Raw genomic sequence first — 15,790 nt, forward strand, 5'->3', positions numbered from 1 at the left:
TGAATGCATATTAAAAGAAGCTCTCCAAGCATGATGAACAAGGGGTAATGGGTTAAAACTTAAACAGGGGAAGTTTAGATTGGATATAAGGAGGAAATTCTTTCCTGTTAGGGTGGTGAGGCACTGCAATAGGTTGCCCAGGGAGGTTGTGAATGCTCCATCCCTGGCAGTGTTCAAGGCCAGGTTGGACGAGGCCTTGGGTGATATGGTTTAGAGCGAGGTGTCCCTGCCCATGTCAGGGGGGTTGGAACTTGATGATCTTAAGGTCCTTTCCAACCCTAACTATTCTATGATTCTATGATGTGCCATTTGAAGAGCTAGGAGCACAAGTGCAGCCACTGCATTTTCAGTAGTTAATGCTGTGCTCACACAGATGTGAGAAAACAGCATTACAGAAACGCAGATCTGCAATGCTGAGAGCCAGGACAAGACAGAAGACTGTGGACAGTGGAAAGACCTCCATCAAAAAGTTATTACACAGGCAGACACTGCTTGACTTCGAGGTGGACTTGGTGAATCTGGTGAAGATTAGAGATGACAAACTTTGGAGCAGTTTTAATTCGGTGGAAGGCACAGAAAAGGTGTTAGGACAGACTTGGAGGAGAGGAACTTTGCAGTGTGAAAGTAAAATAGCTTGCAGTACTGAGATGAAAGGCAGATGGAGTGGCAGTTGGAAAGAATGAAAAAAGAAAGAAAAAACAACCAAACAAACAACAAAAACCCCACCATACATACTCTTCAGACTGGAGACATTAAACATGATTGCACTACCAGCAAAAAGTCAGAGAAGAAGCTATGGCAAATATCAGAAGAGGAAAAAGGGTTTCCCACTGTTTATATCGACAGAAAAGCTTGACCAGATCAAATCAGAATGCACGTGTTGAAATATGAAGCCAAGGGGTCCCTAACATGTGAGCAACATCTGCAACCCCAGGTCGAAGGCTGGAGTATCTTATCCTCTCCACACCATGCCCTGGGAAAGAAATTATGTAGTAACTCTGAAGAAACATACTGGAAGAGAAACATAGCCCCTCTTCCTTCCCACAGAAGCCAGAGGCCTCATACATACTTTGTACATTTTAAATGCAGGAACTGAGGGAATCAAGCCTTGCATCCAAAGGTATAGGGTGAATAGGAATAGAAAGAGCTCTTTCCATCTCAGCACCAGGTGATGGTGGTGGTGAAACTCATGACACCTTGCTCCAGCTCCTGGGACTTATTATTCAGGATGTGGGTTGGGTTTTTTTTGCAACACACATGAATGGAAGTATCCGACCAAAATACATATTTTTGCTTAATCAGATTATTTGGGGGGGGGGGAGGGGGGAGGTATTTTCCTTCTCTTAACACCTTTTTTTTAAGGATAAATAAAATCATAAAAGTAGCTTATTTAAAATTAACAAAAGATTCATCATATGTACACTCTCATCTGAAGTAGGTTAGTGCACACAAATACACAATATGAAGCAAAAGTCACTAGAAAATACTGCAGTTCTTTGTAATAACAGCTGTTGACACCACAGTCCTCCAAGGTAAGATTCCATGACCATTTGTGACCAGTCCTTAGCCTTCACACACAGAGACCTAGACATGATCTCCTGTTAAACCATGGAATACATGCCTATCCACCGAGGGAGGGATGTAAATCACCAGCACAATTTACAGAGCCTTGGGTCCCCCCAAGAGTGAGCAGAACAGCAGCCACCACCACTTGCCTTTACCTTTCCTCAAGAAGAGAATCCTTCCTGTCCCTAGCTTGGCACCACAGGCTGTGGACAAAAAGGAGCCTCAAGAAACGCAGTGACCATCAGCAGGCTATTATCAACCAAATAACTCCCCCTCTGGTGCTCACTGATCACACCCAAGTGGTTCCCAAGAAGCAGACAGCACAAGACCATTCTGGGGACAAGGGCTCATCCTTAGCAGCCCTCTTTCCCAGGTACCCTTCAAACCGAAGCATGAACAAGGTGACTGCGTAAGCAGATGATTGCACATGACAAGACAATAGCTCCTCTGCCCCTGAGGACAGTAGGGACACAACCTACCTGACATTTTGAGCACACTACATGCCACCAGCATGCTGCTCTCAACCAAAAGGCACTGACCACCATTGTTCAGTTGCACTAAAACTGTATTGTGACAGTGGTGAAAAAAATCACACCCTTGCCAAAATAAACTGAGATACTAAGTACACTAATAATTAGCTGTACAAGACTCCTACCTTGAGTGTTTACATTTTGACAGCGCTGTAGCTGTATTCTAGAATTAGCTAAGAGAACTGACAGTCAACAGTATTTCAAAGCAACACTACCTGAAGACAATACTCCAGCATAGACACAGGAATGGAGATAGAAATCCAAGCCAGGATCTCCGAGAGTGGTTCTCCCTGCCTCAGTGTCAAGAGTCTGTACATTCAAGATGCCTGAAGGATGCCTGTTTTTCCACAGGTAGGGGGAGAACATCTTTGTGACACATTAAAGCACTTCGTAAAGCCAAAACACAGCCACAAGGATAATGCATTCACCAAATGCAAGCACACCAATAATTATTGTGATGGTTCCAAAACTCATGAGACTGCTTTAAAAAGTGTTCAAAGCTTAGAAGGGGCATGTGCTTTTCATTTACCCAAGGGCATTTACATATTGGGATACCTCTGGGCTACACACTTGCAGTTTTTCTCTTTAAGCACGATGATAAAAAAAATTTGCTTACTTTCTTTGAACAGCAAAACATACTCTACTTTTTGTTTTGCCTCAGTTGTCAAAGGTACAAAGGGGTAGGAGATTTGTAATAAAATCCCAAGAGTCAGCACTTTTGAAAGCTTTGTCCTCTCCTGGCATGCTTGATGTGATTTTAAGCAGAAGCAATTTGTAGCACCTGCAGAAGCTGGTCCTGGATTAGGAAAACTTTTCTTTGTGCGGGCAGTGCTCTTCTGCCTCCCTGATGCACCTGTGCAGAGCACATACTTGCACTGCAACACTAAATTCAGGTCTACGTGTTGATAGAGAGTGGGAGCATTGCTGAAGACTGAAAAATTGCATTCTGTCACTGAAGCAAACTTGCTGCAAAGTATTAATCCAGTATCCTCATCCTTCTCTGGTAAATCACACTGTAGAGATCCTCTGGAGCCACTGCAGAATTTGGGACAAAGGGTCCACCTGGCTCAGACCTAAACAGTCCATGAACTGTCATGCGGCCATTCCTCCAGATTGTTCTGAGTTTCTTCCCAACTCCAGCCAAACCACTGACCTCACCAAATGACCACAACACCTGCCATGCTGTTAGCATGCTATGAGTAACAGCTGAATAAAATCAGTGGGCTTGGCCGTTTGCTTTTTCAGCTGACCATTACACAAAGGAATTTTTTATTATTTTTTTTCTTTTAAGTAGTTTCAATGCACAACTTTCCTCTGTCATAAAAAGCCCACAGACACATTTGACTGACATTAAGTTTTTTTTCATTTTGGTTTTGGGTTATTGTATTAGAGCTGGAGAGTACCACACTGCCTGTTCTGGAAAGCAGTTCACCTCCTCTGATTCCAAGGGGAGTTTAAATACACAGAAGAAAGACTGCTCCTTAGTGTTCACCTTACTAAGGTGTGGGGGGTTTGCCCCTGTATTCCCCCACACCCAAATTGCCTCCATTCCCCTTCCTTTTAGTAAGCTGTTACAAATCATAGCTTCTGAAACTGCAAAGCAACTACTGAATAATAAAATCCTAATGCATCCATTTCCTCAATGACAAAAATGAATTATTTCTTTCATTAGGCTAACTTTCCCCATTAAATAGCTCTACAGAGCACTGGGACACCCACAGTTTCAGCAAACACCACTGCTCCTAATAAAAAACTTCAAAAGCAAAAATAGTGAATTTCTGCAAGGACCAGCTGCTTTAACTGCAGCTGCTATAGGAGAAAAACAAACAAACAACTGAAAAACCCAACCAAACCAGCACCAAGCCCCTAAACCACAGGGGTCTCGTATTAAAATGGCACGAGGGAAAACCCCTAAGTAATGCCCCACTTTTGTGGAATAATCTAATTAGGACGATGAAGATCAATTAAGGGAGAAAGCTCCAAAACCCAGGAGCTTCACGCTGAAGCTCTCCCCCCTCCCGGGGTGGACCCACCGGGACCGAAACTTTCCCGGTGCAGCGCGTAGCACCCAGTGAGCAAACCCACCCCTACCGTCAGTGGTGGGCAGGGAGGGCTGGAAATAACAAATAAACCCCAAATGACAGCCAAAGGTCCCCGCACCCCTCCCGAGGGCTGGCTGCAGGATGGAGCCGAAGTTTAGCGGCGTAACGCCATGGCCCCCCGTTACAACCGCGCTCCGGCGCGGCCGCATCGGCACCCCCCCAGCCGCGGAGCCAGCGGCTCGCCCAGCTTCTCATCAGGTAGCTGGGCAGGGAGCACCCTCTGACCCCCCACACCGAGGGGTGGGGAGGGCATTTTGGGGAACCACGGGCACCCGCAGGGGACTGCTGCTACCACCTTCACTCACACACACACATATACACTAAGGGCCGAGAAAGGTGGGAGGGTGCCTTACTTTTTTGGCTGGAGTAGCCCGGGTAATATCCATAGTAGCCCGTGATCCGCAAGATCCTGTCCTCGATGGTGGCCACGCCGTTGGGTGCTGCCTTCCCATCCATAGAGGGCGGGAGCGGCGCACGGGGCGGTCGGGCGGGACGCCGAGTGGAGCCGACCCGGGCTGGCAGGAGGAGGAGGAGGAGGAGGAGGAGGAGGAAGGCGGTGCGGTGCGGACACGGCCGCTGCAGCTTGCGGGGCCGCCCGGGCGCTCAGCTCTGACTCCGCCGCCTGGTGCAGGACAGGCTCCGCAGCGCGGCGGCCCGCGCCCAGCCCGGCCTCCCCCCGCCCAGCCCCGGGAGGGAAGCGGCGATGGCGGGGGGGGGAACCGCAGCTCAGTCGTTATTTAAAGGCAGTGCGGGGAGCAGGAGGAGGTGCCGGCGGCGGGCAGGCTGAGCTCCTTGTGGGCCGAGGCTGAGAGCTGGCTGCGCACACGCTGCGGGGCTCTCTCCTCAGAGCAGTGGCCCGGCCGAGGTGGCTGCGGGCTATGTCAGTGTCACCCTGTTCGTGCCGAGTCCCCGATGTCCCGAGGGCTGATGACTGCCCAGGGGATGCGGTTGTCTGTGCAGCTGAGGGGGGGGGGGGGTTACTCCAGTTTGCTGGATGGTCAGCGCTTCCCCATGCAGTGGTAGATGGGGGCTTGATGTGGGGGAGGAAGGTGTCCTGAGCTGGTACCAGTGAACCACAGGCCTGTTTGATAGCAGTGATAGGATAAAAGGGGATGGCTTTAAACGAAAAGAGGCAGATTCAGATTAGGTATTAGGAAGAAGTTCTTCACTGTGAGGGGCTGAGGCCCTGGCACAGGTTGCCCAGGGGAGCTGTGGCTGTCCCATCCCTCGTAGTGTTCAAGGCCAGGTTGGACAGGGCTTTGAACAACCTGCCCATGACAAGGGAGTTGGAACTAGATGATCCTTAAGGTCTCTTCCAACCCAAACCATTCTATGATGAAGGGATACCTGCCCTCTGCCACCTGGGCAGGTTGTCCACTTGCTCTAAGCTTACAGTATATGATGTTCTCTAAATCCTTGCCTGCATTTGGGAAAAAAAAAAAAAAAAAAAAAGGCGAGAAATTCATCATTTGGCTTTGTAACTCAAAAGCTAACTCTCTTTGGTAATAATTAGGCTTTGAATTACTTGACTTTTTCCCCTGCTGGTCCTTGCTATACTTCTCTATTCTAAACTAAAAAGACCATTGGTAACCAGCCTTTTTTACCTCCAAGATGTATTTCTATCTAGTAATCAAGTCACTTTTGCCCAGCCCTCTCGCTCTGTGGCTTTGTCATACCTTATCTTCATCTACTCTTTTTCATTCCACTGTTTCCATTAACTGGACATTTCATATCCCGTACTTCCTTCTCTTCTATTCAGACTCATTTCTCCCTTATGTGCTTAGCTAAGTAAGTTGATGGCACAAAACAGCCTTTTATGAGCACAAATAATAGATTTCATAAAAATAGTTGTTGCTTTGGTTTTGCGTGGGGAATCATTAGCTAGTTAGTGTTCAGACAGTGCATTGAAAATCAACATTTTCTGGTGTATGAATGCATATATAATAAATGCACATTTAACTTAAGATATTAAATGCTCTTTTGATCTTTAAATCTTGTCTTCTGCCATGCTGCTAGGTAATACTAAAGGCAGTTACAAATCAGTGATAAATGAACCGCCTATAACTCAGGATTTCGAGGCATAGCTCAATTCACAGCTTCCCCATCCACTTTTTGGCTAGCTATGAAATAAGATTAGTGACTTTTAATGTTTTTAAATATATTGATTTTTTCATATTTGTCCAACAGAAGCACAGATTCCTGCACGCCGAATTTACGCCAACTGACAACAGACATCTTCTTTTTACTTCTCATGTATGGAGTGTTACAAGCAGCCTGTACCCAGGCATGGGACAGAAGCAGCTGTGAGCCAGACCATGCATTAGTTGGCTTTGAGAGGTTCTGGGTCAGAGGAGCAGATAAAGCTCTAACCCCTTCTGCAAGATTAAAATTATCTGTCCTAGTTAGGGAAGCAGAGTTGATGCAAAAATCACTTGCCTGGTGTGTTGTTTGCAATCTCTGAATAAACCACAAGTGTCCCCCCCCTTCCCAATTTCACCTCCAGTGGGAGTTGGTGTTACGAGAATGTTGCCACCATTGATCTCAGCTTCAAAGTCAAATTTTGGGACTTAAAAGTGTTACTTTGAAGAGAAGGAAAGGAATTACTGGTTCATTTGAAGGTTAAACTAATGGGCCCAGAAACAACTCTAAGCTTCAAATTCTTTACAAAGACCTTAGTTCTGGCTTAATTTTTCATCTCTTCCTTTTATCCCTAGGCTTTCAAGGACATGCTGTGCATGTTTAAACATCACTAAACGATAATAGAAGCAAAGCCATTCTTGAAATTGCTCCTGACTATGGTTCCCTTCCAACATTCCTCTATGCAGTTTATGCACAGTGGCACCTCCTGTCTCTTTGAAAGTGTATAATGAATTGAAAGTATTGTTTCTGAATTCTTATTATGCTGACAAATTTTCTCTTAAGAAAAGATTGTTTTTTCTGCAATTAGTCTTTTTGCAAGTTGTGGTTAAAGAAGCGCAGAGGAAACCTAGCCGAGTAAGATGTACGAACTACCATTTGTTACCAAAAAATACACACTTAGATGATGAGGGGCACATGGGGACTTACTTGTTTCATCTTTTCCAGATAAAAGGCCCATCAAAGTCACTAGTTGCTAACATGATTTTCTTAGTTTAATTTTGATACTGATAATGATTTTGTTACTACTTAGTACTTTTGTTACTACTTAGTATGCTAACATGATTTTGCAGAAAGATTTGTTGTATTTACTACCACTCAGTGACTAAATTCTAAGGGTTGATCCAGGAAAGAGCTCTAAAAACATCAATTTAAACTGGAGCTGCTTGTACAGCTTGAATTTCCCCTAGACTCTACAAATGGATGTCTTTCTCTAGAGAAAGGAAGACTTACACCATTAAGAGCCACAGAATTTGGCCACAGTTTTTTTTAAAAAAACCTATTTAATTCCAGGCCATATGTTTGCAAAACTAACGTCTTGAGCGAGAGAACGATAAAAATGTCTCCTGATCATCTTGCTGATGCTGCAGACTGAGAGTCCCAGTGTCTTTTTTGCTGCTCACAGCTTTCCCAGACAGCCTCAAATAGAAAGGAGCAAGAGTCTGGGTGTATTTCACAGCTGCCTTTTAAATCCCACTGAACAGTGCAGCCATGAAACAGTGAGTATCGTCACATGAGTAGAGCCTGAGGAAGCAAAACTTTCCTTACCTGTTTTCTGACCACATTGACTCTGGTTCTTTCTTCGTGAGGCAAAAACCATCTTTTTCTTCTTTTCAGCTCCTTACCTACAGGCAGCTTTGGTCTGTCAGTGCCCATTACTTTCTGAATGCAACTTACTATGAGCCTCTGAACATGTGAAATGTTTAATGACAAGTGACTCTTTCAAATGAAAAAGTAATTTTAATTTGATCATTCCAAATTAACTGTTTTAATACCAATATACGGGGGGGGGGGGGGGTGAGGGTGTTTGTTTGGTTTTGGTTGGCTGGTTGGGTTGGTTTGGGTTTGGTTTGGTTGTTTTAACAAAAATGCTCACTTTGGACTGCAGCTTAGCAAGAATTTTTAAAAAGTCATGGCAAATAGGACTTCACTCATGTCATTCATTTGGAGAAAATTATTCTGCATGTTACGGTCCCAGTTCTTCTCTCACACAAGTCATGCTGTTGTAAAACTAGCATACACATGAAGAAGCTGAGTCCATAGACAGGGAAAAGAAAGTGTGTAGGATCTGAAGTTCCTCTAATTGTCCTCTTAAGTGTCACCTATGAAAGTCACTGGAGCATAACCAGTTCCTGCTCACTCTGCCTCACACACAGCAGGGATGAAAGATGGACCAGTCTCTCTGCTGACATCAAGGTCAGAAAGGACTCATTGACAATATGAAACCATTTAGTGTAAAGATGCCTGAAGCTGGCAGCTTGGTTTTAAGAGCTTTTCCCCTCTGTTTGAAAACTGGGGAGATTCCAGCTTGGAACAAAATTTGAAGTCCAGTTCCAAAATATTTCAGAGCATCACCAGATATTAAAAGGTTTTGATTTGGCAATGAGCTAGGCATCTTTTTTTATGCAAGTTGATTTCATTGACGGGAGGCAGATCAACCATCAGTTCTCTCTTAAACTAAGACACAAAGATGATATTAAGGATGGAGGGGAAAGCTGCCAGAAAAATAACAAAAAGGAATGTTGAAGAAAGAGAAATGGGAAAGTGTGGGAAAGGAAAGAAGAGGAATAAACAGAATTCTGAAAAAGGAGAGGGCTCTCAAGCAAGATGTGTCCATGCAGACACTGGAACAGTGACAGTCTGAGCTAGAAAAAAAATGCTTTCCTGATGTCAAACCAGGCTATGGTTTTCACTCCTGGAAGGGGAACACCTTACTCACAGCCTTTTGAGCTCGCCTGTGCTGTGAGTCCACAGCAGGTTAGGGGGCAAGAGGAGACACCACCAGAGCTGAGTGCACCCATTCCACAGACTGTGCCTGAAGAAATGGCTTAGGCACACTTTTTCTTGCTGTGCACCTGTAGCCCTGACAGCAGCACAGCTTTAAACAGTCCATGCTACAAAGCAATATGTATGAATATGTCCATGCTCTGATCCGCTTGGGGCACTAGAAGACAGGGCAGTAGTTAGCATTTGCCCCCAGGATGCATAAAATTGCAAGCCCCCAGCTCTGTACATTTATTGTAACTAAAGCTAGCAAAAAAGAAGCTTTCAGAGCATTCATCATTTTTGTTTCCAAATAGTGAAGACAGGAGGTTATTCCTCTGAGCCCATGCTTTAAAACACTTGCTGGAAATGTTTGTTTAGCAGTAGCACTGCCAATTTATTGATGCCTCTTCAAAGAGAGGGGAAACAGACAGAGAAAAGACTCAGTCCAAATTGTAATTTTGCAATTATTTGCTCCCTACCGGTCATTCAAACCACCTTTGCTCTGTGCCAATGACAAAAAAAAAAAAGAAGAGTAACTTGCAGAACTCCATACAAACACAAATAACATGTAGCTCTTGTGTTCTGCATCACTTAAGACAGACTGAGACCCATTTTTGCATATTATTGACCATGCCTTTTGTCTTTTTAGTTTGATGGCTAAAGTTGAGCTGATAGATTGGTTTATACCCATTGCTCTACTTTTTCAAATCCCACTTATTCAGCAAGATCTGAGAATGATAAATGGCCACAACTAGGTTCTTCGCACTGTTTTTCATTGAGCTATGACCATCCATGTACACCAGCAGATCTTTCTTGGGAGCAGCGAGATTTGGGGTGAACAAAGTCTGACTGGACTTGTAGATCCCAGCCTTATTGCAATTGGAGGGATAGTGCAAGGAAATCATTATTTGTAGAGAAAGCAAGGTATTTTGGCAATAAATCCATGATGGTTCCAAGGAACCATTTTCCTTCCAGAGCCTGTACTTCTTCCAGGATTTGATTTCTGAACAGTCTTCAGCATTCAGGAGGTGTGGAGGAATTGGAGTTCTACACAGTAACTCAGGACCCAGCTGTGATGAGACCTAAATTTTTTAGCATCTGGTAACATTTTGTGTACTTCTCCCTGTTCCTGGATTTGAAGGCTGGTGTAACTCAAAAGTGAACAGGCTGATTCCCTGACATGGAAGTGTCCAGGTGCCTGGCAGTTGCGACAATACCAAGCTCACGTCGTGGTGTCAGAAATCTCCTCTGCCCTGTGATCTCTTATTCTAGTTTTTCAGTTACTTTTGACATCAGCCTGGCAGGACCCACAATGAGCACCATTCTGTGTAACACACACAAGAAATCTGCAACACTGCAACACAGTTTTACAAAACAGCTTTCTTCCTGATAATAAAGTTCAGGCTCTTTCAATAACCTCTGCACCTATAAAGTTTCATTAGGGACTGTAGTGATAGGACAAGGGGTAATGGGTTAAAACTTAAACAGGAGAAGTTTAGATTGGATATAAGGGGAAATTCTTTCCTGTTAGGGTGGTGAGGCACTGGAATGGGTTGCCCAGGGAGGTTGTGAATGCTCCATCCCTGGCAGTGTTCAACGCCAGGTTGGACGAGGCCTTGGGTGATATGGTTTAGAGCAAGGTGTCCCTGCCCATGCCAGGGGGGGTTGGAATTTGATGATCTTAAGGTCCTTTACAACCCTAAATATTCTATGATTCTAAAGTTTCCCAGAAGGTGTTTTGAGAAGATTAAGAGTTCATGAAAACTGGCATAACCCCCCCCCCCCCCCCAAATCTCTACTATCTCCTGGTGGCAGAGATTTGCTCTCCTTGCACACAGAAAAGATACTGATGGAGTGAGGCCTGATCATCTGACACCATTGTAAAGATTTTGCTGTCTTTAGATATATTCTATAACCCCTTAAAACTCATAGGGATACATAAGGTATTACCTGATCAGCAGCTGTCTAGTCTATCCTCAGCTTTTCCTTCTGACACTTCTCCATGCCTACATTGCAACTCGTTTAAGCTACTCCACACTTTGGCCAGTTAAGCCAAGACAAAAAGTCCTCCTCTACTTCCATTCTTTTGACATATTTTGTGCTGCTAGAGAAAGCAGCAGACTCAGTCCCAAAAGAATGGAGGTTAAAAGAAACAATGTGGTTAAGCACAAGCAATAAAAGTAGTCCTGACCCCTGTCCTTCGCTTGTCCTTCAGATCAGTACTTTATAGAAGGATGGATGTTCAGCTCCTTCTCGTGTCCTAGGCTGAATTTGTACCTGGTGCCTAAAGAGAGGAGAAGCCTTGTTGACCATCTCCTGCTCAGGAGTGATCAGCTAGATGATACAGGTGTGTGTACCATTTGGATTCTCCACTCCCAGCTCCCAATAGAAGAGCTCACAGCTACATGCCAAGGATGCTTTTTATGCAGTCTTCCATCACACAGGTTGTTGCACTTTCACTCCAGAAGGCTTCTTAATATGTCCTCTCCACTTCTTAAGGCAAGTCAGGGCTCAATTCATTGACCTTACATCAACAACATCTGGTGTCATTTAAGTTGATATGGGGCATCTGAGAAAACTGCACAGCACTGGCAGGTATAACAGTGGATCTAAGGAGGTGGTATATTTCTGCTTCAGCAGCTGGAGGCTGTGAAGTGTTTCATAGCACATCCCAAATGGCTCTGAAGTTCTGTGCACATCAAGCCCTCAGTGACACTACTAAATAACTGTGTGACTTGGGAAAAAAGTTATCCTGATGCTTCTAAAAGCAGGGATATTTCATCCTGAGTTACGTGTACTTCTAGGAGACAGAAGCACAGACTGGTGCATTGTCTCCAGGCTGATGGATTCGCTTACTGCATGCTCTGAATTATCTGAATTTCACCTGAGTAGGTGTAGGGCAGCACAACTTAACAGAGACTAACAGCAAGCACTCAGATTAGCCAAGTAAGTGTGCCCGTGTGTGTGCATATGTCCCTTGCTGGCCAATCAGAAAGATAAATTATGTGGATAAAGTAAGGCCTCCCAGGCTTAGGACAGTACCTTTAGCTGTGCTCTGCTTTCCCTGCTAGCCTCAGGAAGCTGAGAATATCACCTTTTGGAAGAGCACAACTGCAAACTGAGCCTTTTTACTTTTGGGAATGAGGTTTTTATGGTGTGAACTGTCTGTGAAGGTGAGGTTTTTATCCTTTTCTTTCCATCTGTTTGCCATGCTGGGCTAAGTCAAGCAGATTGTAATTGGTGTTCACTGCCCAGCCTTAGCACGCTGACTTTGTCAGGTCACCAAGCAGTGTTGACATCCCTAGCCGCTCTCCAGAAGGACCTCAGGAATTCAGATTCCCTGGATTTCCTGCAGTCAGGTTTCTGATGGTTTTGTACCTTTATCAAGGACAGATCTGGTTAGAGCTCCACAAGCCCTCCTGTTTGGGCTCATATCTGGCATGTTTATAGCCCAGCAGTGTGAACTTTCTTCTGCCCCATAAGTGAATATATAGGATTTGTAATCTGCTGCTTGATGCTGCATATGTAGTCCCTGCAGCAGCACTGCATCGCACCCAAAGAGCCTGCTAAAGGAGCCCAGCCACATTCCCCCAGACTGCAGTGAACTTGACCCAGCCTCCTTATCCAGGTCTCATCACATACTGCAGCCCCGTTACCCAGAGTTTTCAGTCATATGCCTCAAATCTTGAATCTTTCATGAGAGGACATTAAAAACAAAACTGGAAGGGTCTGGCTAATACCCTAAAAACATTGGGAGCTTTTTCCATAATATTTGCTGCAGTGCATATTTGGAGACTTTATTTTTCTGCCTTTCATAACCATGGAAGAAAACTTACATCAACTACACTTTCTCTAAAGGATCAGTGGGTGAAGCCTGGTTTTTAACATCTGATTTCTTTCTGCAAACCCCTTGGATGAGACATATATGTGGGAAAAAGATATCTGGTGTCCCGCTCCCTCTGCTGGTACAATTTTTTAACCATTACTTTGTACCACAGGCTCCACTCAGTTTAAATGCTCCAACGCCTAACCTGGCTCTGCTCCTTGAAGATCTATCACTGCATGCAAGAAGAAAGCTTGGAGGGACAGCAGGCATCTCCTGCAAACAGTTTTCTAATTAAATCCGTGTTGTTCCCAGATGGCATTGCATGTTTTATGGCTGCCTCTGAGCTTTCTTCTTGAGCTCTGCTATTTGGAGATTCATTTCTGTGTCCATAGAGAGACCTGCTGCTACCCAGACTTTTCTGCTGGCATTTTTCCTGCTTCCATAAGCATTTCAAAACTCATATGTATTACCACATCTCTTCTTTCAAGATCACCTAGCCTGCTGTTTGTTTTATTTTAGTGCTTCAGCCATTAGAGGTAGGATCCCAGTGTGCACATCTCATTCTCCCCTTCTCATTGACATTGTATTTAAGAGCTTTTGAGACTATTAACAAGCATTTCATAATCCTTTCAGTCTGGCGTTCTTATTTTTAATAAAGCCTTTTATCCCATGTTTGTCAAATGTCACACATCTATTTAAAATCAAGTAGAAAATGAGTTCCATTGCCTGTTACCACTAAATACAAGTAGGGATATCTGTTCCAGAGACTTGGACCACATGCACATCTCCAGATCCTAGTGTGCCAGAGGATTACTCCCGTCCTCAAGAACCCCAGGAATCATAAAACCATTTAAAGCTGCACTTGAAACAGCATCTCAAGAGGTCGTTGCCGCCAAGTCTTCCTCATTGGTTGGAAACCAGCTCTACTTATAGCCACTGTAACAAAAGAGTCCACAACAGAAAGTCCATCCAACCCAGAGCACCAGGGAATCAGTCCTAGATCATGTTGTTAAAAAATCATTTACATTCTCCCTCTTTTCCACAATGCCCATTTCCAATTCTAGTTTCTTCAGTTTTGTTATGCAAGATATAATTGAATGTGGTCTATAGGGCCAGAAGGACAGTGGCAATATGGTTCTTCATTTTACCAATCCCACATATTGCATTGAAGTAATTTAAGTATGGTCTTCATGTTTACATCTTCAGAGTTTGACTTCTGTATCTAGTGGGGCTTGAAAAATATCAGCACAGACCAATGTATTCTGCATCCAGAGCAAGTTGTTATATTGAAATACTGACCAAGATCAAAACTATTTGCCATTCATCACATATATTATTAAATCTTTCATCAGGAGCAGAGCCAGCTGTTAATAAATTTAGCTAACTATACTATTTTGAAATTGTAGTGCTTTCTCCCATTTTCCAAATTGTTTCAGTGTCTGGTGGTGATTAATTTTCTGCTGCTCCCTTTTGCACTACTTGAATCTTTACAAGAACAAAGCGTTTTTCTTTACTTAAAAGTAAGAAATGCTCCATTCATATCAAACACTGCTGGCAGCATCAGTTTTTAGTGACAAAAATAGTACTTGAGGTGGCACTGACACCTACTTCAAAGAATACCACACAGCACTGTCTCTGTAGAGGTATTTTATTTTATTTTGTTTTATTTAATTTAATTAAATTCTATTTTGTTTTTTTTTTTCTTTTTATTTTACAGCCCAATGCAATTTGGCAGAATTCACACAGCACAGCAGGAAATCTTCTCCTGTCACAGCCAGGATGGTGTTAGGTTTCCATTTGAGGGGTAACATGGAAGTAGCATAATTTCTAAAAGAACAAGGCTGTGACTATTTCACTGTTGAAATTTAGAGCAGTAATAACCATTTCCTGTCATTTTGTATGAAGAATAAGACTTCCAGTCATTTTCCTTTGTAATAAATTACCTCCCTGCTAGCTGTTTGATTGTGGTATAAATCAAATATTTTGATTTCAAAGAGAGATGCCATGTGCATCTGATTCTTCTGTTGCTGCCTCACAGTTTATTACATTGAAAACAGAGGCCATTAATGTTGAGGTTACAAGGACAAGCACCGAAAAGTTCAGAAACACCAGACTACAGGTTGTCTGTGCCATCGAGACTGTGCTGGATGGGTTTTTAGCAGCTGTTGAGATCATGCCCCATACCCAAACTGCTGTTATGAGATGGTTCTGGCAAGCTCCCCTTCCCTGTACAGCTGCCACACTTCTGAAAGCTATATTATTTATCTCTAGTTCAAATGATTGCTCTTCCTCCTCACCCTGTCCTTACCCCATGACTTGCACAGAGATGCATCCCCATTCTTCCTACCACACACTTACCCTGTCAGATCTCTAGGACTTACTAAGTATTACAACCTCAGAGCTAGCTTTTACATATCTCCCTGTATTCAAGGCCATATTCCATGACTGCATATTATTTCTCCTGCAAGTCTCTTACCTCTTGGAGGTGTTGACACAGTGAGGACACCAAATCACTATTTTTCAACACTCATTAGCCTGTGTAAGGGCTGAGCCCTTATATTCTGCATAGCACCAAAACTCTGCACCGAATAGAACATGAATAATTCCTTGTGGGACTTTTCTGGGACACTCATCACAGGAGAAACCGGGAGTTTTGCAAACAAAGTGCAAAAGTCACTTTTTTTTACTTCATCTTCACAACGTCAAAAGGCCTTGCTGCCCTCATTTTACTTGCAGGGAAGTAAACACAGAGACAAAGGCACCGATTTTCTGGATACTTAACTGTGGTCTATCACTTTATATATTTAAAACACAGCTTCCAGTGGCTTCAGTTCCATGCTTGGGGAGCTCAAGATACCTGTAAA

At 43.8% G+C, this 15,790-nt stretch overlaps 1 protein-coding gene across 2 annotated transcripts in view; it reads right to left on the minus strand.

Moving 5' to 3' along the window:
* The window catches only part of SLC35F4 (solute carrier family 35 member F4), a 122,263-nt gene extending 117,594 nt beyond the window's left edge, over window positions 1-4,669 (minus strand). For both annotated transcript variants that reach the window (XM_061356255.1, XM_061356249.1), the window contains exon 1: window positions 4,552-4,669. In XM_061356255.1, coding sequence (XP_061212239.1) covers window positions 4,552-4,654 — 103 coding nt within the window. In that variant the 5' untranslated portion in view covers window positions 4,655-4,669. The remainder of the gene's footprint in view (window positions 1-4,551) is intronic.
* Between the last annotated feature and the right edge of the window lie 11,121 nt (window positions 4,670-15,790).

The sequence above is a fragment of the Neopsephotus bourkii genome, unplaced genomic scaffold (assembly GCF_033783945.1).
Source record: "Neopsephotus bourkii isolate Nb327-2 ecotype Australia unplaced genomic scaffold, CSIRO-AGI_Nbou_v1 NB_95, whole genome shotgun sequence".
NCBI classification, from domain to species: Eukaryota; Metazoa; Chordata; class Aves; order Psittaciformes; family Psittacidae; genus Neopsephotus; species Neopsephotus bourkii.